At 32.3% G+C, this 25,770-nt stretch overlaps 1 protein-coding gene across 8 annotated transcripts in view; it reads left to right on the top strand.

Moving 5' to 3' along the window:
• The window catches only part of LOC126740501 (segment polarity protein dishevelled homolog DVL-3), a 76,655-nt gene that overhangs the window by 29,063 nt on the left and 21,822 nt on the right, over positions 1 to 25,770 (top strand). For 7 of the 8 annotated variants that reach the window (XM_050446548.1, XM_050446550.1, XM_050446554.1 and 4 more), the window contains exon 10: positions 3,013 to 3,220. In XM_050446548.1, the coding sequence (XP_050302505.1) occupies positions 3,013 to 3,220 (208 nt within the window). Of the gene's footprint in view, positions 1 to 3,012; positions 3,221 to 8,526; positions 8,678 to 25,770 lie in introns of those variants that run through there. The other variant, XM_050446555.1, reaches the window with a different exon arrangement.

Here is a 25,770-nt window from a genome sequence, read left to right as displayed (position 1 = left end):
AATTATGTGTGGTGGCAACTACAGTGTGACCAATTTGTTTTCGGGTCACCCTGATAAAAAGTTTATTTTTGGTGGGATTTTGCTCGCGTTTTTTTTAAATGTTAGGCCCAGAAAAACTGTATCATTATAATAAAAAAAAATTCTGGCATGCAAATTCCAAGGCCTACTAATGTAAGTTTTTAAGGGCCAAATTTTAAGAAACCATGCTAGGCATTTTTTTAGCAAAAAATTGTGCACACCACTGGATTCAGCATCCCCCAAAACGGCCTTATACCAAATTTCACCAAAAAATATTAAATAATAACAATTTTATGATAAAAAAAAAAGAAATGCGCTTTACTTCTAAATTGTCTCTAAAAATTATTGAAATATTGAACTATTGTGTCTAAAAATTATTGAAATATTGAATTGTCACATTTGACATCTAACCGTCAAAAGTGGTAATAGAACGTGTTTAGATAGTATTAGTAATCATGGAAAATTTAAATTTAAGAGAAAAAATTGAAATTGTTCGTCTTGTTGGTGGTAACACGCGTTCGATGAGAGAAGCTACCAGAGAATTTAATATTAGGCATCCTGATAGACCAGTAGTAAGTCTAAGTACTGTGCAACGTGTTAATAAAATTTTCAATGAAACAGGATCTGTTTCGAAAAATCTACTTAAAAATAGACATAATGGACGGCGTGGGCTCAGAAGAAATGAAAATTACATTTTGGAATATTTTAACGGCAATCCTCGAAGTAGTGTCAGAACGGCTAGTTTGGTCCTTAACATCCCCAGAGAAAGTATAAGAAGATGTTTGCAAAAAAAAAACATAAAAGCATTTAAGCCAACATTTTTGCACACCTTAGAGGATGGTGACCAGGCAAGAAGATTAGACTTTTGCTATTGGCTTCAGGGAGAATATTTAAACAACAAAAACTTTCTAGATGAAATCCTTTTTAGCGATGAAGCCACTTTTACCACAAATGGCGTAGTCTCCAGTCAAAATTGCCGCCACTGGTCCGTGCAGAATCCAGAATTTATAATAAATGCAAGGAGACAGTATTCGCAAAAAATTAACGTTTGGTGTGGAATACTAAGCGACAAAATTATTGGCCCTTTTTCTTAAATGGTAATTTGAATACAATTGAATTTTTGAATTTTCTTGAGAATGAATTTTCGAACGCATTAGAAGATTTACCCTTAAGATATCACCTTAATTTGAAGTTTCGATTAGATGGTTGTCCTGTCCATAATGCTCGTTTAGTAAGAGAGTGGTTAAATCAACATTTTGAAAACTGTTGGATAGGACGAAATAGTCCTTTCGTTGAGTGGCCACCAAGATCCCCTGACTTAACGCCACTCGATTTTTTTCTCTGGGGCTTACTTAAAGAAAAAGTGTACAAATCAAGACCTCAAAATTTAGAAGATCTACAAGTCAGAATAATCCAGGTTTGTTCAAAAATTACTCCAGAGCAAGTCCGTAAAGTTATTTTAAATGTAGGCAAAAGGAATGTAAAATGCATAGAAAACAATGGTGGATAAGTAGAAATTTCAAATATTTAGTAGCGGTTAATTTTTAATTTTTTTGTTTGTTTTTATTTTATTTGTATTTATTTTTGTTAATTTATTGTTTGTTTTTATTTGTATTTAGTTTGAAATTGTTATTTGCTTGTATTATCTTTGTTCAATTTGTTTTTTTTTCATGGCTATCTACACATTTTTAAATGTAAATAAATGCATAATTTCCCTTTTTGTTTTTTGTTATAAAATTGTTATTACTTAATATTTTTTGGTGAAATTTGGTATAAGGCCGTTTTGGGGGATGCCGAATCCAGTGGTGTGCACAATTTTTTGCTAAAAAATGCCTAGCATGGTTTCTTAAAATTTGGCCCTTAAAAACTGACATTAGTAGGCCTTGGAATTTGCATGGCAGAATTTTTGTTTGTTTAGTTATCTTTAATTCAAGTATTTTCAAAGAGTTTTGTCTTCTTGTGTTTAATTTTGTTCATTGTTTTGTCAATTTTTGAAATTGTATTTTTGTTTTGTTTTTTTAGCTTGCTACAAGCATCCTTTGTACACAAGATTATTCTTACGTAATATAGCACATTTTCTTTCTTTCTTTCTTATAATGATGCAGTTTTTCTGGACCTAACATTTAAAAAAAATCCGAGCAAAATCGCACCAAAAATAAACTTTTTATCAGGGTGACCCGAAAGCAAATGGGTCACACTGTATATTTCTATTTTTCACATTTTATTGCTACCTTCATATTGTAGCTATTTTATGTACTTAAGCGAGGTAAGCGGCTGTAGCTCAAAAATGATGGAAAATATTTTTTTGAGTTTACTGGTCGGTCGCTAGAGGGCGTTACAACTACTTAAAAATTTAAAATTAATTTTTTTTCAAAAACCTTGCAATAACAGGCATGTAAAAATATTATTGTAATAATCTCCAAACATTTCCACACAAAAAAGTTTAAACAAAAATGTCTGTCACTTGTCAAACAAAGCGGTGGGGGGAGTTTTTAGCTTGAGTGAGAAAAACAGCTGAAAGTAGGCTCTAGGTGAGCCGATTTTTTAAAAATAAGTTTTGATTAAGTCTCTTTACTGCTTTATTTTTATATCAAAAAAATAGGGGTTGTTGTCTTGGGATTTACTCTATTTCGACAAGTTATTTTAAAAAACTGTAATGTCTTCTTAGAGTTCCTCAGAAACACAGTGCCAATTTTATTGGGAGATGTACATCTGGAACTTGGGCGCAATATGTTTTTGCAACATGATGGTTGTCCAGGGCATTATTGCAAGTTTTTTAGAAAAAATTGAATTTTAAATTTTGAAGTAGCTGTAACACCATCTAGCGGCCGACCAATAAACTTAAAAATATTTTATACATCCGCTTACCTCGCTTAAGTGGCCACCCGGTACACATTTTTAAAAACTGCATAGTAAAAATACATAGAATTTGTAAAGAAAAACATGAAGTAGTTTTTAGTCTTACAACAGATTTATGAGGGTTAATTATTCTAGTGCTACTACATTTTCGGCGATCTATGCTCTGCGATGAGTAACTTAAAGCTTCAAGGAGACACGGATAGTGTTGGTCCACTTCCGAACGTTCCCAACTATATGCCATACAGTGGAACTTACAATCCCTTGGAATATATGCCAATGCCCTTCTACAGCGAAAACACCGTTTACGGATACAATAAAGAAGAAAGCGTGCTTAGCGGAAGCGGTAAGTTTGATGTTCGATGTCTTTAGAATTAGTTCATTTTTGTTAAATGTCATAGAGTAGATGCTTAAGTGGTCGATGTTTTTTTTTGAGCTTTTTTTGAATATTTAAGTAAACAAGTCATGTTGCTTCGTGATAAAGCCTTTGGATGATAATTGTATTGGTCCTTATAAATAAATTCTTGATTTAAATATTGGGTAAAAACCATCTTGGGTTAAGACTTAACACATTCGTCACATTCATTTAATGTATGTAAATATTAAAGAACAAGATGGACTTTTCAGTTCAATATATAATAAGGCTCTCTAGGCTGTTTGCATATAACATGTGATACTTGGTAATATAATAGAATTTGTTAGTCTGTTTACACTCATTTTAATCGCATTTCTTCAAAACCGGATCGTTCGCTATTAGATGATATTTTACAAAATCGTGAGAAAATTCAGGTTTTTTACGACTTACCAGTCTACCCAAATTTGATAGAATTGATTAACTATTTTTAAATATAATATTTTGGTGTATATTACAGAAACACTACTAGAAATCTTATTTGGGGATTTATGCAATTAGATAAATTTCTTATTGGATCAATTTATCCCAACAAAAATTCAAACAAAAGTGCTTTAAAGTGGTTCATATGATGTATGAAACCAACTATTGTATGAACCAAAGGGTAACTAAAATTGTTTCTGTCATCCTCCACTAAATTTATTTAAAAATCATCTACATGTTTCGGACATATAAGATGTCCATCTTCAGGGATCTATAAAGAACCGAGGAAACTTATAAGCTAAGGATAAAAAGTGTTGAAATAAAAGGTATTAAAATTAACTTACATACAATGAGGGTTTTCGTCACAACATATAACCAGCTATCATGCTACTGGCAAGATCAAAAGTTAAAATCTCAACAATAAATAAAAGGGCATCTACAATAATGATAAAAAGCCTTAATTAATTAACAAATAAACAATTGAACGTTAAAGACAAAAAACTCACATTAAGATGCATAAGAAGGGACTAAGCAGGGTCTATACAAACATTAAAATCACATAATTACAAAACTAGGATAATTGTTATGTCAACAAGAACTAAGAACAAAAGAAATATATAACTTTTCAAAAGATAGGCGCCCTATTTAAAATATGGTACCTGTAATTTGTAAAATTAGACTTTGTTAAGTTGGCTACAGATGGCGGTACTAGAAATGATACTTATAAATAAAAAGTTTTGACTCTAATATGAGAGAAAGAAAAGGCGTTATAAATTATCATTAAAATTTAATGAATTAAAAAATGTGTAGATGAATGATTAATTTGATCATTGACACATGTAGTATTATTATTTTGTATAGCTCTATTTATTTCTAAAATTTCAAGTAAATCCAGTTTATTACCTTTATGGCAGAAATGTAAATATTTAGTGTCTAAAAGAGGATCGAAGTTATGGTTATTGAGATGTATGTGTCTAGCAAAATTGGATTTGATATTTGAAGGGCAAATATTGCGTTTTCTAGCCTTTTTGATCTCTTTACAATGTTCAGTAACGCGAGTGGAGAATTTTCTACCGGTTTGACCGATATAAAAAACGCCAGTTATCACTAGAGCAGTTTAATTGATAAACACCTGATTTTTGGTCGAGGGGTTCTATATCCTTTGGGTTAACTAAGAAGGATTTAAGAGTGTGTACGGTTTTAAAGCTAAGTATTAATAAGGTAAGAGCTAAAGATGTTTTTTAATTTATGTGATATCGGACCCCAAAACGGCAGTGAAAAATATTTAGTTTCTTTAGGTTCTTTATACACTAAATTTCTGTTAAGTGATTTATTTAAATGTTTGTAATAAATTTTATTTATTACAAACATTTAAATTTAATTTAAATTAAAGACCAACAACTCTTCAACTTCAGCCGCTAAAGCTATAAATTTAGCTACGAAAGTATGGTTAAAGGAAGAAATTAAGAAACATTATTTTAGACTTAACATTATTGATCTTAAACTGAAATTCTTGTATTTTAGATTAAGTTCGTTGTTGCATGCTGCCGAATGGGACACCTTAATTTCACAATTTTTAGACTTTATTTATGATCAAAAATATATTAAATTCCAACGATTAAAAAATAAAATTCACATTTTAAAATCTAGAAAAGAAAAATCGACTTCTTTTAACCAAAATCAGACCCCAGTCTATGTTGACTATCACTCGACTAAGAAGAAATGTTTTAATGCAACTTTTTGCGAGGGTGGTGATAAATCCCTAAATGGTGATAAACACCTCAAAACATGATACCCCACGTTTCAATTTTCGCCCTAGATCGCTTAATTTACGCAACACCGTCTTTACAGATAAAGAAACACAACTATTAAACTCTGGAATTAAATGCAATTTTCATATAAGTCCAAAAAAACAAGATTTGGAACTGTTGGCGGTCGACTGTGAAAATATATTCTCTGTTTTAAATAATTTACCCTTAAAGGATACTTTTAGGTCCCAGACAGCTTCTTGTTTGACTAATTATTACAATAATTTAAACAATTTACCATCTAGATTTGATTCAAACCTTAAAACTTTAAAAGACTTAAAGAGTAAAATAAAGAGCGATGATCTTATTCTGACCAAAGCAGACAAAGGCAATTGTCTAGTAATTTTGAATAGGACTCAGTACGTCGATAAAGTAGATCTATTTTTGTCTTCTGACAATTTTTCGCATATTACTTGTAACCCCTTAGAGAAATTTTTCATCAAGTTTAAAAATACACTGAAACAGGTATCAAACACTTTAGAATTTTTTGGGACTAATAAGTTTAAGCTCACGCCTTCCAACCCTTCCACCCCCCCATTATATGGCCTCCCCAAAATCCATAAGCAAGACATTCCTATTCGTCCAGTGGTGTCCTACTGTTCTTCTCCTTGTGATAAAATCAGCTCCTGGCTGAATCACATTTTGCTTTCAGTTACCAACTTTAAGAGTCCCTTTTCCATTAAAAATTCTTCACAACTAGCGGATGAATTAAAGGATCTGAGTTTACCACCCGCAACATTTCTAGTCTCTTTTGACGTCTGTAATCTATTCCCAAGTATCCCCCCCAGTGATTGTGTTTTGTTGGTGAGAGATCTGCTTAAGGACTGTTCCAGTTTTTCCCAAATTCATATTGATAATTTATCCCTTTTAGTTGAGTTAGTTCGACAACAAAATTTTTTCCAGTTTAATGGATGTTTTTACCAGCAAAACACAGGAGTTGCTATTGGTTCAAGCTTATCTCCTCTGGTAGCAGAGATTTTCATGTCTAATTTAGAACACAAAATTAAGAACAGTTCTCTTTTTCACCACATCTTCTTTATCAAAAGATACGTGGATGTTTTTGTCATTTTTCAAGGGAATAAAGAAGAGTTAAACACTTTTGTAACTTTTCTAAATGCCTTACACCCTTCAATATCGTTCACTTTTGAAATAGAAGAAAATGAATCATTGCCTTTTCTGGATCTTAATCTAAAACGCTTCAACAATAAAATTAAATTTTCGATATATCGTAAACTCACGAGTACTGACCGCACCAACCCCTATAGTTCCAACCATCCCCATAGCCATAAACTTGCTTCGTTTCATTCATATTTCTCTAGACTTTTCTCTATCCCCGTAGGAAGAAAGGACAGACTTCCTCTCGGAGTTGAAGATCATTAAACAAATTGCAAATAACAATAATTTTCCACCGAATCTTATAAATAAAATTTATTACAAACATTTAAATAAATCACTTAACAGAAATTTAGTGTATAAAGAACCTAAAGAAACTAAATATTTTTCACTGCCTTTTTGGGGTCCGATATCACATAAATTAAAAAACATCTTTAGCTCTCACCTTATTAATACAAGCTTTAAAACCGTACACACTCTTAAATCCTTCTTAATTAACCCAAAGGATATAGAACCCCTCGACCAAAAATCAGGTGTTTATCAATTAAACTGCTCCAGTGATATCTGTGGCGTTTTTTATATCGGTCAAACCGGTAGAAAATTCTCCACTCGCGTTACTGAACATTGTAAAGAGATCGAAAAGGCTAGAAAACGCAATCTTTGCCCTTCAAATATCAAATCCAATTTTGCTAGACACATACATCTCAATAACCATAACTTCGATCCTCTTTTAGACACTAAATATTTACATTTCTGCCATAAAGGTAATAAACTGGATTTACTTGAAATTTTAGAAATAAATAGAGCTATACAAAATAATAATACTACATGTGTCAATGATCAAATTAATCATTCATCTACACATTAAATTTTAATGATAATTTATAACGCCTTTTCTTTCTCTCATATTAGAGTCAAAACTTTTTATTTATAAGTATCATTTCTAGTACCGCCATCTGTAGCCAACTTAACAAAGTCTAATTTTACAAATTACAGGTACCATATTTTAAATAGGGCGCGCCCTATCTTTTGAAAAGTTATATATTTCTTTTGTTCTTAGTTCTTGTTGACATAACAATTATCCTAGTTTTGTAATTATGTGATTTTAATGTTTGTATAGACCCTGCTTAGTCCCTTCTTATGCATCTTAATGTAAGTTTTTTGTCTTTAACGTTCAATTATTTATTTGTTAATTAATTAAGGCTTTTTATCATTATTGTAGATGCCCTTTTATTTATTGTTGAGATTTTAACTTTTGACCTTGCCAGTAGCACGATAGCTGGTTATATGTTGTGACGAAAACCCTCATTGTATGTAAGTTAATTTTAATACCTTTTATTTCAACACTTTTTATCCTTAGCTTACAAGTTTCCTCGGTTCTTTATAGATTTCTGAAGATGGACATCTTATATGTCCGAAACATGTAGGATAGATGATTTTTAAATAAATTTAGTGGAGGATGACAGAAACAATTTTAGTTACCCTTTGACTTATTAACTCCACTGCAAGTATGGACTACTTTTTCAACTTTAAAATATTGTATGAACATTTAACTTTAACCCACATTTACCAAATGCCATTTGGATTTCCCTTCGAATATTTTATTTAAAATATAAGAAAACCTAAAAGAGTTTTAGAACCGGTTCTTTTAAAGTTTTAACTTTTTGAGTGTAACCCCACACAGCTTTCTAACAAAGTAGCGCAAACCGACTTAAGGCGCTTTAATAATTCTATTGGTAAAAAAAGGGCTTATTAATTAAACGAACTGTTCGCAAAGTGTGGTAAAGTAAAAAAGTACCAGTTTCGACAGACGACACTTAAAACGAGTAGTAGAACGTTAGGTATGTAGCTCCAGTACAAACAAAATATCAGAATACGTAACTCTGTTTGTTTCAGATGTTCTTCTGATACAATCCTCTTAAATTGAGCGAAAAATACTAACTGGAGAAAGTTGATCCCAGGAACTCAAACGATAATTGTTGTACCTTTGACAGTGATGACTATAGTTTTAGGCCTTTTACTAATTAAAATATATAGTTTTAGTAGACTGGTGCTTAGTTCCTATTTTATTTTATATTAAATTTTATCCAATGCGTTAATTCTTCTACAAAAATTTTAGTTGTTCTGGTGTATCTTTTCCCATGCATGACAGATTTTCAGAGAATACATATAAATGAAATTAATAGATTTTTTATTAAGTAAGTTGAACACAAAAATTAATGAATTTTTCTATAAGTCGTCCTTTTGTAGTTACACTTTGGTAAGACAGTAAAAAAAAGTAAGAACAAGGTTAATAAGTTTTCCAAAGTTTACTGTCAAGCTTGGGCAGGATACACTGGTATTACAATAATTCTATACAGGGTATGTATTTTAAGTGGGTCTATAATTGATAAATTGGATTCAATAGGAGTTTTAAAGCGTCGAATTAAAGTTACAAATAAGGAAGATATGTCATAATAAGGTTTATTTAAGGGTAATCCTATCTTGTTTTTTATGTGCTCTTGTTCACTAAGCAAGAATAAAACTTTCCAAGGAAGAAAAAAATTCGTAAATAGTGAAAAAATTAAATTTTCTGAGTGAAGTACCTCCCTCGTTTTACGTATCCTCTTGCGCCCTTTATAAATGTTAAATCAATTATCATCTCCTTTCATTGTTTCATTTCCTATTATGTCTATCTAAATTTTAATGCCTCTCCTGTTGAATTTCTATGTTGGGTTGATCTGTGGTGCAGGCATTGCAGATTAGAGGTAGGCGAAAAACTACTTTTCGATTTCAGGATATAAAACTCTTCAACTGAGTTTTTCTCCAAATCATATTTTTAAAGTTGGCCATAATGCTAGCACCTACAATTCTCAACTGATCGGTTGCAAATTACAACTGTAGGTTTACAAACGTATTGTCTACAATTTTTTTAGGATTTTTGCGATATACAAAAATGTATGCATTCAGTCATATCATTACCAAAATCAATATCATTTCTTAAAAAAACCAAACTTTGACAGTTTATAAACAGTAAGGTGTCAAAAGGTGTTTACACCCTTTCTATTGAAATTTATTTTTTAAGTGCTCAAAATGTGCTCCGTTATTCGCGAGACGATAATAAAGTCTGTTTTAAAATTCCTCACGAGCATTCTTTAAATCATTAATATGGGGTTTTGTAAACTTTGCTTTCTAAATACCCCTAAAGGAAAAATCTAGTGGTGTTAAGTCTGACGACCGTGCGGGCCATTCCATTGCACCAAAGGAAACTGTTCATAACTGTCAAAGCGTAGTGCATTGAGCTCCATCTTGTTGGAGATACAAATTATTTTCGTTTAGTATCCCAACAACAGTTTCATCCACACAAAATTATTTGGACTCAATGAACTGTTTATTACCATACATTTTTACTCGCGGTAAATTGGTAAATCGCTTCAACTTGTATCAATTTTTTTGGCGAAGCAATATGGAAAATTATTCGCCATTTAAAATAACACTATGGGGCAACCATTTGACCTACCAAAGTTTAAGTTGATAAAATGTCTGTTATTTCCACACATTTTTGCTTACTATTCGCTTATACGTCAACCGATTTTGGTTTTTTCGGTTTGGTTAGATAGGATGTTGTATGCCCCATTAAAATGATGTATCACATTTCGGGTAACCGTTTGAAATACAAATGTTTGAGGTCGATGAAATATCCATTATTCCCAGACATTGTTGGTCACTATTTGCTGCATATTTAATTTTTTTGCACTGTTGAATCGACATTTTGAAACACGATGGGGGTTCCTATTTGACATATCAAAATGAGGTTAGCTCGAGGTGAGAAGGTGATTGACAGAACTTACAATAGAAAATTAAATGTCCTTCTGTATATCTAAATTGACGTGTTTTTTTAAAGAAGTTATTAAGGGTAGCTCGTTTTGAAATGAAAGCACTGGATACAGTATTGGCCATAATGGTTGGAACTTTTAAGAATTTTAATATTTCTGATTGGTTAATTGTAAAATCTTATTAACTAAACTCTGTGTACTGCAGATCAAAGATAAGTAATGGTAATATATGCATAAATCAAATAGCAACTGAGCTTTGGAATCAAAAATAAGCTGGACAAAATACTTGGAACAAAATCTTTTAATTATTAAATAATATACAAAACTTAAATTTCTTATCTTAAATATTATACGAATTAATATGTAGTGTGATAACCTCTTATATTAACCCCTGCTTGCATTCTTCCAGAGTCAAGAATTTTACGATCCAGAAGTTTCCATAAATTCTCAATCGGATTTAAATCCGGACTTTGGGCTGGCCACTTTAATAATGTAATTTTTTCTTGCTCCAAACATGCCTTTACCAAACTTTGAAGGGTGCTTAGCATTGTTGCCCTGTTTAAACACAAAATGATCTGGCATTGATTTAAATGTGTAGGGCTCCATTACATCCCACAGAATATCTCGATACATGAACCAGCCCATTTTTCCTACCACCCGATGAAGAGGCCCCGTACCATACCAAGAAAAGCAGCCCCACACCATCAAGTTACCACCTCAATGCTTAATTGTTAGTCGAATATACTTCTTACCCAATCTTTGGCCCCTTAATCGCGGAACATGTACTATTTCATCACTAGAAAATAGATTATATTTGGATTCGTTGCTGAACAGTACCTTCTTCCAATCCTACACTGTCCAGTTAAAGTGATCTAGTGCAAATTGTAAGCGTAGCTTTACGTTCTTCTTCCACAGTAAAAGTTTATTTGCAGTTCTGTAACCCTTAATGCCACTAGAACATAGTCTTCTTGGTACTGTCCTTGCCGAGATATTGGAAGGTTCACTTTCATTTAGTGTTAGCCAAATTTTGGGTGAAGAAAAATGGGTAATTATGAGCAATATTTAAAATTCGCTTATCCACCCGGGCAGTAGAGAAAACATCACAGCTTTAGGCCTTCCAAAGCTTTTTCCTGGAATCGTTTGACGAAATATTCTGTATCTTTTAATGATTCGTGAGACGGTGTTCTTTGGAACTTTTAATCTTGTAGAAATATTACACTGCTTAATACCCTGTTTGTAGAAGTCTATAATTCTTTGACGAATATCGCTAGAATATGATTTTCCTTGTGCCATCTTAACACAAATATATCAAATATATCGCTAATCGTTATAAATTTAACTGACCTGAACACTGGCTATTCAGGAACTACTTAAAAAATGCATATTTATGAGTTTAAATAGACAGTTCTAATCATTTTGACCAGACATAAGTTGAAAATATTTCTTATTGTCCAAACCAAGATAAGCCAAAAATATATTCTGTGGTATTTTGTTATTTAGTGATGTACAATGTTTTAGGATGCATAGTAATGGAAAATAAATTTACAATTCTAGTAATATTTACAAAATTGAAAAGTTCCAACCATTATGGCTAATACTGTATATCCGTCTCGTCTAATTTAAAACAACCTATTGATTATGACTTCGCTATTTTGTATTTAAAAAACATAAATTAAAACAAAAATAAAGCACGATTTCGTGTTCACAAAGTAGGATTATCCCTTAAACTAGGCTTTGAATAGAAGTTTTCTAGAAATGGAAACTTTCTGACTTTGTTTCCATGATTTGTTTAAGATAAGATATTTCCATTGCCAAATAGTTAAAATAATTAAAGAAAAAGACTTTTTGAGTTTAAAGAATGGAAAGAAAAGGAAAGCGTGAAATAACCTTTATTTCAACTTAAAACCAAATACATTACCCATTTATGAATAGAAAATAAGTAAATCAATCGTGCTTCTCTACAAGAATTTATTTTTGTATTAGCATGCCCAGCTTCTATGCTTTTTTGTTCAAGTGAATGCCTCTGTGTTGTACTCATTTATTATAGTTGCACCAGTTTACATATTCATTAACTTTATTTTGTTTTTATGTTTAAACATATCAATTTATTTTTATATATTTTTTTTGGAATGCTTTTTGGCTTCCATTGATAAATAGTCTAAGTTGGTTCATCTTTAGATATTTACGATTGCTGTTCCTTACATCTATTATGCAATTTAATACACAAATGATTTCTAAACATAAATCAACTTGGAATATTATAAGACTTACTTTTGTGCCATTTCATTTTTATTTAATTTTAGCAGCTATATACCTTTGATTTTGCAGTGGAAATTACACTTCGTCATTTTTTATTTGATAATACTGCAATATAAATGTTTTGTAGCAATCCACTGGAAAATTAAGAGGGCCTATTAAAGTTACTGTCATAGTTAGTTCCAAATGTATTTGCATGCATTTATATTAAGTTTAAAAAGGCTGTAAATAAAATATAATTTAAATATTTAGCTTTTTTGTGTGTATAGCTATTATTGTGTTATAGTTGAATAGATAGATCTCGGAGTGTAATTTTTTTTATTTTGCTCTTCTAAATTTTCAAATTTCCCGCTAAATTTGAAACGTTTTTTGCATCTTAAACTTTTTTGAAAACGTATTACAATTAATTTTATTTCTTATTTATTTATTTATTTGCACTTTACAGATTACACTATTACACTAGGTAGCTAATCCTATTACAAAGTAAAATCCTAAATCTAAATTATTTCACCGAACTATAAACAAATTACAGTGCTCGTAAAATTCTTTTCAGTTGAGGTGTTAAATGAGTCTATTTTATCGCGTATTTTATTATAGAGGTTACACATATTGAACAGAGGAGAATTTAGATGTCTATTGTTATATTGGCTACATATGGGAGATAAAACTAAGAGAATTTCTGGTATGGTATGCTGGCACATTAAAAGAAAGTTTACACAAGAATAGAGGATCATTAATAAGGTCATTTAGCAATTTAAAAAGATACACTATGGTAAAATTGGAAAATGGAATAAGAGGAATTATTATTGTAATATTTGTTTTCTGTAAAGAACATGTAACGCGCCAGAGATCCTCCGATTTATTTCCTCTTAATTTCTTTTTGCGGGGACATCTGAAATCAAAAACCAAAATACTTAAAAAATTTCGCTTCGATTCGCTTCGATATGACCTCGATTTGTCTCAATACATTTTAAAATTATTTTACCCAAACATCGTCGAATCTTAAAAAATAATTTTTCGCTTGGGTTTATTGTATTTTCGTAAACAACTGATTTCATGTATGCAAAAATCGAATGGGTTAAAGCCTGGACTTCCTGCGGGCCATTATATTTGTTTGGATTGGAAGGGAACTCGTATGGCCCAAAAAATTTTAAATTCGTGTTGAAAGTGTCTTTCTATAATGAGGTTCAGATTGTAAAAATTCAGCTTGTTTCTAAAATTAATAATTTCCCGTCGGGTAAAAGTCGCTTAATCCATAAACTTAATTTTATTTATGAATAAGGGATCTTAATTTTGTTGAGCCTAGATATAAATAAATAGTCATATATTTCGAACAGGTAAATCACCTAATTACAGGCAGGAAATACAAAAATAAATAAATCTTGATAAAGTTTATAAAATAAATAACAAAAAAAAAACCAAAGAGGAAAAAAACAAAAAAGAATTTAAAAAGGTTACTTAATACATCATAACCCTAACCTAAACTATAAAATAAGTAAACAATAGAAGACAGTAATAGATCAATTAACCTTGCTAATTATTGCTTTCAAAGAATCATAGAAAATATCACAATGTGTACAATAAGTATTAAACAAATAACATATATAATTTATTGGTGCTATAGTTAATATATTAGTTCTATGATGTTGACAATAAAAAGTTAAAGGAATATCTTGCGTTTAACCTGGGAATTATGTTAATTTGATTTAGTAACTCGGTATAATCAATTTTACCGATTGATGAGATAGAGCGGGCCAAATCTAGTCTTGCTGGAAGATCTGTATCCAAAAGATTTTGTACAGGCGTGAACTGCTATGGATAAAAATAAATAACAATTACTAACAGAACAGACAATAAGAAGGCAATAAATGGTAATAGAGAACATTAATGCATACTAAAAGTGTGAGTTTGAATTTTTAAAGATATTAAAGACAAATATTGCCATGAGTTTGTGGAATTTTCCTGCAGTACTCCAGGTAGAAGTTGTCACCATTGAACATCAAGGTTGCCATATATTTCGACAGGCACAAGCAGCCCTAAAGGTAATCGCTTCTCATAATATCAAGTCTAAGCTAGTAAAAGATTGCTTGAGTGCCTCTGAAAGTTGAAATATGAGAGACAATGTACCAAATGACAGACAATATTACCAATAAACTAACTATAGCATGTGTACCAGACCATCAAAGTTACCATGGAAAGTAAGAAGCAGAGAAGCTATCCAGGAAAAGATCAAAGAATAGAAATTATTAAGCCCCGAGCCACTCTGAGGCATTGCGGCAGCACTCTTTAAAACTAATATCAAATACTGGGTTATGAAATAATCCCACAGCTGGTGGTTTCAAACACCAGGACAAACGCAAACTAAAGGATCATAAGAATCTAACTTTCGTAGAAGGCCCAAATTTACCACAGACTTTTTGAACCACAACAAAAAGGTAGTAAGGATATAAAAGGTCAACCAAAAAAACCATAGAAAGGTGACAGCGAGTCTCAACAGCACCACGGTAAAAGCCAAGGCGTGCAGGAGAACATCACAGAAGGGAGTACTCTCACAGCTGCTGTTGATCCTTGTATCACACAGCCAGCTGTCACGACTTCAGCTTATCTTCGCTGTGGGATACGCCGACATCGTTCTACTAGCATGAGCATACTACTACTAGCAATATCTAGAGGTGACCCTAGATAAAAAACTCAACTACAAGAAGCATGTAATAAATAACACAAACAAGGCCACGAAAATTCCTATGTATGATTATGGGGAGTTTCACCAACAAATTTTATACTGGGTGTATAGATCCAACATTACATACGCAGCATCACTATGGTGGCATCCGGCAGAAAGAAAGGCTGATACTCAGATACTCAACAAAACACAAAGAACGGCGTGTCTGGAGCAGTGTCAACTCGCTTGCAGTCGGCGTCTGCTGTCCTAGAAAACCTGACGGAGCTACTACATCTAGTAGTACGGGCTGAAGCAATATCAGGAGCAAAAAGCCTACTGTCGAATGGCGCAACGATCCTAACGAAAGTTAGACATAATGCGCTATTCAACAAAATACAGGACCTTGGGTCCTTGGGTGTATGGCACTAAGAACGGACAAAGGTCACATAAACCCTTTATAATTAAGGAGGGAAAGGGAGTGGACCACTGGGCACAGAAGTTTCATGGCTTAGGCACGGCAGCTACTCAATATGGTACACTGCAATAAACCAACTGGGTAATAGTAGGCGTACTAGAAATAGACAACAGGGCAGGCAACTCATGGCGAACCTGGGACTGCAAGCAACAGACTTAGAGGCAAACAGATTAGGTATCCAGACTAGGTTAAAGAATGTACAAAACTGCTGGGAGGATCTCGCGGACCCAGCCAAAGAGCAAAACAGGCCAGAGATAATCCTATCACAGCATATAGACAACCATGGCGCTGCAAGAAGGATATCAAATACTGGTCGGAACTTGAGCATAAAAACTACTAGGAACAACTGCCAAAGCTGGAACTCCCCAAAAAACTTTTGGGTAGCCCGCCCCAACCCCTTCAGGTAGCGTAAGAACAATACTGTGCCACTCCAGGTAACAACTGCGAAAGGTAGCAGGGGCAAGCTAACAGGTCATGCACCCTGCAGGAAACACCTACATAAATTCGGGAAAGTAGATTCTATGCTTTTGCGAAGCCTTCAACCAGACCATGCCGACAGTCATGGGCGAAGCCAAACCTTCACCAGATAGGATAAGAACTATACCACTGGCAAAATACTGGACTTCCTAGAAGCAAAAGAACAGAATATGTGGCAGTAAATCTGTGGCGTATATCCAACCAGGTACTACTCAACGGCAAATTGTGATAGAATTTCGTCGGCGAGAAAAAAATGATATAATAGTCGGTCTGTTTATAGGCAACTACAAGCTAAACAAATACCTGACGACCTTAAGAATCACAGATAATAATCTTTGTAGGAAGAGAATCTTTGTAGGGTTTGTGGAGCCACAAAACAGAACCAGGTACAAGCAGCTACAGGCAGGAACCAGGGTTACATCTTTAAAGTTAAATCAAAAAGTCAGGCATAGATAAAGAGCTCAGCACAGTTCGAAGGCCCTACAATAAATGTTATTGCTCTTATCTAATCTACTTAAACTCTGCCTAATAACATAATCATATAAGGTCTTTAAACATCATTTTTTCACACTGAACATTTGAACTAGAATTAGAACGAGAACTACGAGAAGTTGTTGTTGAAGTTGAAGCAAAAAGGTGGTATGAAGAAAGATTTTCTAATTGCACTATTTCGAATCAAAAGACATTTCAACGAATTGACCAAAGTTTAAGAGAAACTGGTAGGCGATTCCACTTATTAAGGTGATATTATTGAGTTTCTTTATTGATTTTTACGGAGTTTTGGGAAAAAAAGGACTAATGCTGGTCAGAGAAGAACAGAACGTACGGTAAAATTGAAGGAAAATATTTTGGATGCTGTAGCTGATATTCTTTTAACGAGCACTCGAAAATTAGCCGCTTAGCATAATACACCAAAAACAATATAACATAAAGTACTTCAAGAACAGCTGTTATACCCATATTATCTACAAAAAGTGCATGAACTGGTTATTAGATCAGCAGTGAACTAATCCAAACTTCATTAGCATTATTCTTTTTACTGATGAAGCAGGGTTTTCCAAAAAAATGGCTGATGAAAATCCTCATGCCGCTGTTGTTTATCATTATCAACATCAGTTCCAATCAATTGATATCTGGGGAGGAATCATTGGCAATTTTTTGATTGGGCCATTCGTATTACCGCCACGATTGGATGGATAATTTTATTTGTAGTTCCTGCAGAACAATCTTCTGGATTTAATAGTCATTTGCCACTTGCGATCCGCCGAAACATGTACAGTCGTGATCATATAAATAGCACACCCTTAATTTTGCAAAAAAAAATTCTCTATTAATTATTATAAAGAACTAATACCGCATTTTGAAACTTCAATCCAATTCTCAGTTGACGTGTTTCGGCGATTTTTTAAAAAAGTTTTTATAATGCCTTTTTGTCACCATTAAAAAATGCTATAAAAATGTAACTTTTTTCTGTGTAATTTTAGATCAAATTTACTGATCCCATTCGAAAGAGCAGGAAAAATTATATACCCCCTATAAATTTCATGACAATTGAACCTTAAATAGTCTATAAGATAGAAAGATTAAATAGTCTTATAGATATAAAATTTAAAAAATGACAAAAATCGCCTATTTTTGCAGAAATCGTGAAAAAAGCGCTATTTTTGCCATTTTTTAAATCTAGACTATTTATTGGTCAATTGTCATGAAATATTCAAGGGGTATATAATTTTTCCTGCTCTTTCGAATGGGACCAGTAAATTTGATCTAAATCTACACAGAAAAAAGTTACATTTTTATACCTTTTTTTAATGGTGACAAAAAGGCATTATAAAAACTTTTTAAAAAAATCGCCGAGACACGTCAACTGAGAATTGGATTGAAGTTTCAAAATGGGGTTTTAGTTCTTTATAATAATTGATACAACATTTTTTAATTACAAAATTTAGGGTGTGCTATTTATGTGACCGCCACTGTATTTTATGCATGATGAAGCCTCCCTCATTTCAGCGTTGCTGTAAGAAATCACCTGAATTACGTTCGTCCAAATTGTTGGATACGTAGAGGAGGATACATTGCCTGGCCTCCTCGGTCTCCCGATCTAGCGCCATTGGATTTTTACCTATGGGTTCACCTCAAAACTTTGGTGTATTCATGGTGTACTCGGGAGGAACTTTTACAGAGATTCAGGATTCATTGTGATGTGATGATCCCAAGTTGAACCTACTTATGAAGTTTTTAATTAATTGTTTCGAATTATTAGCTTCTTTATTTGTTACATTTTTTTCAGATTGTTGTGCCTTCCTAAAAACCACACTGCATTTATACAAACAAAAACTTTTTCAGATTAAACAACTTAAAATGGTACTTTTCTGTTGTTTAAATAAGTATCGCATCGCTGAGAAAAAGAACATATAATGGTTCTTTTCAATTAAAATAAAACAGTGATTCCTTAATTATTTTCTTTCTCCAAAACGGACAACAAGATGATTTTTCTTTAGTTAAAGGTTTATATTTATTATTTCAGACTCTTTTATCATGCAGGGTGCTAAAAATGTAAGCATTAGAATATACAACTTAGTCCGCCCCTGGTAAAATAAACAAGGTAAATGTGTTTTAAGGAATCCATTTTAAGAGGTCCTTAGTAATGTTTATCACGTAACTTTTTTAATAAAGTATGTGCTTGTGAAAGTGCTTCAAAAGGTATTTCCAGCGGCATCTTTAAGGAGCCGCATCTTCGTAGGAACGTCCTATAGAAACATTTTTTATAGGAAAGTTCCATTTTATGCTTTTATTTTCTACCTGAATCCGAGAGATTTTCAACATTTTCTGTTACATTTATTATACATGAGTTTAGTCCGAATTAAGACTAAAAAATTAATTGTGATGTTAGGTCTGTAAGTATTATGCCAGCCTTTATGTCTATATATAATATGATACGGACCTAGGAGACTACCATAACACTGATTAAATATTTGCAGGGATTTAAATTATACCTATAGTTTTTATTTCATCTTTAAGTCATAACGACTATAAGATATTATAGATCAATAGTTAGACTATAGATCTTTGGTTACCTTTAATATTGTTTCTATTATCAGTGTATAATTTTCTTAGGCGTTACTTTTTGCAAATTAAAAATGTTTTGTCCATGGGAAGATATCAATACTCAAAGTAGATCTGCGAATTTCGAGCCTTTAGACGATAAAAACAGTTAAAGCGTGATGTTTCATCGGTTGACACAAAAAAGTAATTTTTGATGTTTATACTACTCTTCTAGAACGTGGTTTTTCAAAATATAATGCAGTAAAGGAAGCAGCAGATTTGACAAAAAGACCAATGAGCCCAGTGTGGAAAATCATTAGCCAAGCGGGAGTTTCAAGACGGAAGAGGAAATATTCCTTCACTTTTAAGAAACTCGACTCGAACGATGTCGATATTATAAGAAGAATAATGTATGATATGTACGGCGAACAAATGATTTCCATATTGGATACCTTGTTGCAAAGACTAAAAAAAGACAACACAGGAATAGAATGTCGTGAGACCCTCAGGAAATGTATCCTTAAAAATAGTTTCATATTTAAAAAAAAATGATAAACGGAGAGTCATGAAATCGATCCGACTGAAAACATGAAGAATGGAATACCTGACAACAGCCATAAATATAGGCAGGATGGAAGGCACATTGTTTATTTAGAGGAAACGTCGTATAACACTGATAAATTTTCAGATAAAGGCTGGGTAGATTCATCGGGCAAGTGCACAAACAAAGCTCCATCAAATAAAGGTAAGCGAATTTATGCCGGGACAAACAACGGATTTATACCAAATATTTTAGCATTGTCGGACAAAAACATAAAAACTTGTCGATTATCACGAGGATACTACGGCCGAATTATTTGAAAATTTGTTAAAAAATTAATTATTACCCAATATACCTTTAAATAGTAATGGATAACGTGAGTTTTCAGTCAAACCCTTAGTAAAACGCCGTGTACCAATGACACCAAACTACCATTCAGAATTATACAGTGCGGCTCTTAATTGTTCCCTCCCCTCTTATCTTTTAAATGCGTTTATATAAAAAAAATGAAATTTCGCACACATCATTAGCAATCTAAATTCAATTTTTTGGTCCCTAGCTCATTTTGGAAGTTAACGGTGAACAAGTTAACGGTAAACGTCTTTTGTAGTACATTTCAGAAATAAAAATGCGAAAAATGCTAAATAGTGTGCCAAATTTCAAATTTTTATATAAAGGCATTTAATAGATAAGAGGGAGGGGGGAGGCAATTAAGAGCCGCACTGTATATTTATTTTCTTTATGTTAACATATGTAAATACTTTTGTATATTAATTATGCTATGTTATACAATTTTATTTTATTAAAATTTTACTTCATTTGTACAGAGAGGTACATATACGGGATGTTACAAAATTTTGTGCAAATATTTTAAGAGCGTATTGTTGGAGTCGAAATAAGACTTTTTTTCATATAAATGTATTTGCTAAAATGCTTCCCTTCAGAACTGCAGCCCGCGCAAATTGCGCTGAAGAAAATCGATTATTTGGAACACTGACTACAGTTATACAGAAAAATCTTTTGAATATTTAAGTCATTTTTTTTAGTATTTTTGAGTGCTTTTCACATTTTCTGTCCCAAAAATGTTGTAAACCAAGATTCAGGGGGGCTTACCCTTATGATGACCCATATCTTTCGTTTCCGATAAGAATTTTGAAAATCGAGAACACCATCTAGTTAGCAATGAAAAAATCTAAAATTTTTCTAAAACGTTTCTTGCATTTTTTCGTCTCAATTAATTTCATTTGACAAAAATTATCACTTCGTTTTTTCTAATTTGAGAGTTTAATCGGGTTTAATAATGCTCCTTATTCGTTTATCTGCGATTTTTCCAAAAATGGTTAAATGTATCGAAAAAATGCAAGAAATCAAAATTTAAGATTTTTGCCTGGCTAACTAGATGGTGTTTCTAGATTTTTAATTTTCCTATCGAAAAAAAAGGTAGGGGTCAGCAGAAGAGTAAATGCTTGTGAATCCTCTCCCAAAATTGAACTTACATCATTTTTGGGGCGAAAAATTAAAAAAAAACAAAAAAACGGAGACTTGCAAATTTTTAGGAGATTTGACTCATAACTGTTGTCACGATTCCAAATAATCGATTTTCATCAATCAATTTGCACGGAGTGTACCTCTGAGGAAAAAAAACTCTTATGTTGACTCCAATAATAAATACACTTTGATAATATGTGTCCCGAATTTTGTAACACCCTGTATAATTTTTACAATATAAAATATAGTAGTACCACATTTATTTTATTAATTCTATTACCAACTGTCCAAAGCGTTTTTATTTTTTCGCTTCTAATACAAATTAAATATTATGGTCATTTTACTTTATTATTTGTGTCTTAGGCCGGTCCTGTCGTTTTTGAGTTTATGAGTTTCGCAACAGTTTTTTAACCTTTGTCGGCAGGGCCCTAGTTGCATTTTTTTCAAAATACTGTGATATGTGTCTTCTATCCATTAATCAATCTTCCGATTTGCGTGATTAGCGCTATCGCTGGTGACGTTCGAGTGACAATATTTTCTGGTACCGAGTAATTAGGTCGTACTCATGAACACTAGAAATCTCTAAAGATTTTTTAGAGTTTATGGTCGTACTTCACCTTCCTCGTCCTCTTTCACTTCCTTGTCCTCTTTCACTGGGTCTGAGAGAAAGCAAATTTTGTTAATTTGAATTTCAATAGGCTTCATGAGAATTTATTAATATTTCCAGCTAAAAATATGACTAACAGCGTTTTTAACTTCTTTCTTACTTTCTTCCGATTACCCCAAAACGCGTTATGTGCATCGTTTACTTTTTTGTAGTTTGTGCTTTGCCCTCTTGGACGAGGTAAGTCTTCCTGCCTTTCTTCTCTTTTAATTCGTTTTTTTGACATATAGTCGTTATATAAAGGAAAGCTGGTCTGTGAAAGCTGGAATGCTGATGAATTCCTGAAACTTAACTAACTGTCCTTCAAATTACGAGGCAGATGCTAACATGGCTAGCGAGAGAAAAAATAAAAAACTCCAAGTCTCAGTCTCAAAACACCTTTTTATGTGTCTTTTAAACATTTGCTAAGTACTAAGCAGGTCATCTAGCTATAAGGTCTGATGATGCTTTATTAGCGAAACATGTAACCTGATTGACACATAAAAAGATGTTTTGAGACTGAGACTCGGAGTTTTTTATTTTTTCTCTAGTTACGTAGGTCTCTTTGAGATAATGGACGAGTTTTTTCAATGGCTAGCGAAACACGTATCGAAAATAAATTAGTTTTGGTTAATGATAAAACTGTCTCGTAATTTGGGTCTCACACCAAAGTTCCAACAATAGATAGAACTACCTGTCCTTGACATCGTAACATATCCGCTCGTTGTCTTTAGTGATCACCGACCACATGGTGACATCAAGGAAGGAAATAATGCCAATTCATTCTATTTTATTATATTATCATCATATTTCATAATTGCTATTTTTTTTTTAATTCATATATTTAATTTTTTAACCTTGAAACGTTTTTAACAGTGATTATTAACTTTTTTTGTACGATATTTCTGATTATAACCTATTCCCTCTTTCCATACTTAAAATGTATTAGGAAAATTGTACGTAATTTAACTGTGTAGTTCATCTGTGGCCAAAGAGCGGTATAATTTTTTGTTTACATCATTTCGGGTTTGAAAATATGAAAAGAATCACCGCTTAAATGCAAAGCCCTTTAATTTTAAAATTAGAATGGTTATTTGGTATTCAATCTAAACTACTATTTTATACATTTTCAGGTGAAACAGTTTAAGAGTGGTACTGACAAACTTTAATGGATGTAAATAATTTGAACATTTTTATATTAAATTGATTGAAGCCTGACCCAAGTGAGTCTCATTTCATGTGTTAAAAATTTAAAAAAAAAAGTTATTCTTTCTTTTGATAACTAAAATCTTTTAATAAAATTGAGCCTAATCTATTTATTTATTTACGGGATGTCCCCATTCTAAAAAAATTACAAAATAAACTATATCCTAGCCCTAAATGTATATAATTATTCTGCCATTAACAAATATATTAATAAGATAAATAATGAGCTTAATCTAAGTATTAAATATCCAAATTTTCTATACATCAACAATGAACCTATTTAAATTTATATTAATATGTAGCAGCCCAAGATATACAAATAAGATAAACCTTTCAGAAAAATTTAAGCACAAACTAACCTTGGCCAAAAAAAAATGAATACAACAATATATAGTTTTCCCCAATTGAGTAAAAAAATATAAAACAACTAAAAACATACCCTTAAGAAAAATAGTTAAAATAAGAAAAGTAAAAGCAATCAAATTTATTTGATACTTAACACATAGTACTTAATGAATAAACTCACTCAGACACCTTTTAAGATTTGAAGGCTTTAAATCCACTAGGTCAAAAACCTAATTAAATCTATTTCCCAACATGTGGAGTCGATTAATTAGAGAAAATTAACCATAATTTATATGGTGACATTTAACCAGAAAAAGGGACATCTCTCTAAGGACTCTGGTATTGCACCTAAAGTTTATCCGCGATAACAATTCAGGGCAATCAATAGCGTTATTAATCAACTTGTGAAAAAATATCATATCACACCTAGTTCGATAGTCCTTAAGAGAAGTCATATTTAGCCTTGACTTAAGTTCTAATAAAGACGCATCTCGTACATTTAATCGCCAGGCACAAGTTCTGACAAATTTATTTTGGATCTTATCAAGACTGTAAGGTTGGTAAGAGAGAAGTGTGGAATCTTATGTTTTCCATTTTAATATTTAAATGCATAAATTAGGCTTGCATAAATTAGAATCTAAAGTTAAGTTATCTAATAGGTTACTTATGTTATCTAAATTATTTTGATCGAAAATATTTTGACTTCTTATATTAGGAATGTTAAAATTTTCGTTTTCAACTACTAATCCTAAAGATGCCCTATTTCGTATTCATATGTTTTTTTAATTTTTGCGACGGATATGGACTAGACATTAAATAATGGCAATTCAAACAAAAACTCACAGTATAATCAAGGGATTATGGTTAGCATAATAAGGGGACCAGACTATGAAAGAATAAGACATGACACTACGAATAAGTCTGAGATATAAAACTCTGAAGGCAGCTACTGAAAAGTCTTGAGTATTTCTGGTTATAAAACCAAGAGTAAGAAGGGCTTTACTAGACAAACTATCTATATGGGGTATGAAAGTCAGGGAACTCTCAAACAACACCCCAAATCTTTAATTAGCGATACTCTTGAAAGTATATTACCATTTATGAGGTAGTCAAATTTTCTAGATTTAGTAAAAGAAATGATAAAACACTTATCCTTATTAAGATGTAAGCCATTAGAAACAGACCAATTATACAGGGTGATTGATGGTTGATGGTACCTTAGACGTTTACGGAGAACGAAAAATGGATTTTTTTTGAAAATTTGTCATCATAGATTTTATAGGCGGATTACCAAACAGATGGAGTAAATGATGTGCGCGAAATATAGGCCCGCCCATCGATGCAACCTTGGCAGATTTAGACAAGGAGAATTATGCCTACTTATTTTAAATTATTTTACCGTACAGCTTTGCTTTGTAAGCAGCTTTTTTTTAAATACAATACGGTCGCCTGTAAAATGGGTCCAAACTGTTTTTGAGGTTGTGCCAGGTAATGATATGCCAAACGGTCAAATTTTAACCACAACATTTTTTGTCATTTTCACGTATAAATTCGCTCATCCTGGGACACACTGTATATTAAAAATATTTATTTTTTTATATACAGTATATTTTTTATTTATCTTTATTTTTTTTTTTTATTTGGACTTTTTGCACTTTGTTGTATGCTAGTTATCACATGTTTTATATATGTTCATAATCACTTCCTTTTCAGCAATGGTCAAATGTTTTCGAACTCTTTTCTTGGGGGGTGACAATGGGGGTGTACGTTGCGCGTCAGCCATTATTTGTTAACAAACAAATTAACAAAAAAATAAACACATCTCAACTTTTCAATATTGCGAAAATTCAAATATTCGAATAGCAGAAAATTCAACCAAAACGATCTAAAGCCGCTCGACTAATAAAATTAAATAAAACCCTATCGAGGCTCTAGGCCACACCTCCGGCGCAGAACGATCACGTGACCACTCCATCTGTTCGGTAACCCAAGTATAGCTAGCTGGTGATCTAACGAAAATATTTTTAGCGATACAGCGTTGCCGCTTATACCAAAAAGTAGTAGCAAATTTGTTATTTTAAACGGTATACCCTGTATATTATTTTATTTTCTGGTCCGCTATCGCTTTATGATTGGTTTTGTTTAAGGTGTTCCTATACCTATCTTTAGTGGTTTTCGAGAAATTAA

This window comes from Anthonomus grandis, chromosome 9 (assembly GCF_022605725.1).
Source record: "Anthonomus grandis grandis chromosome 9, icAntGran1.3, whole genome shotgun sequence".
In the NCBI taxonomy this organism is placed as follows: domain Eukaryota; kingdom Metazoa; phylum Arthropoda; class Insecta; order Coleoptera; family Curculionidae; genus Anthonomus; species Anthonomus grandis.
The sequence above is the reverse complement of the archived record's forward strand: the minus strand, read 5'-3'. Positions and strand labels throughout refer to the sequence as shown.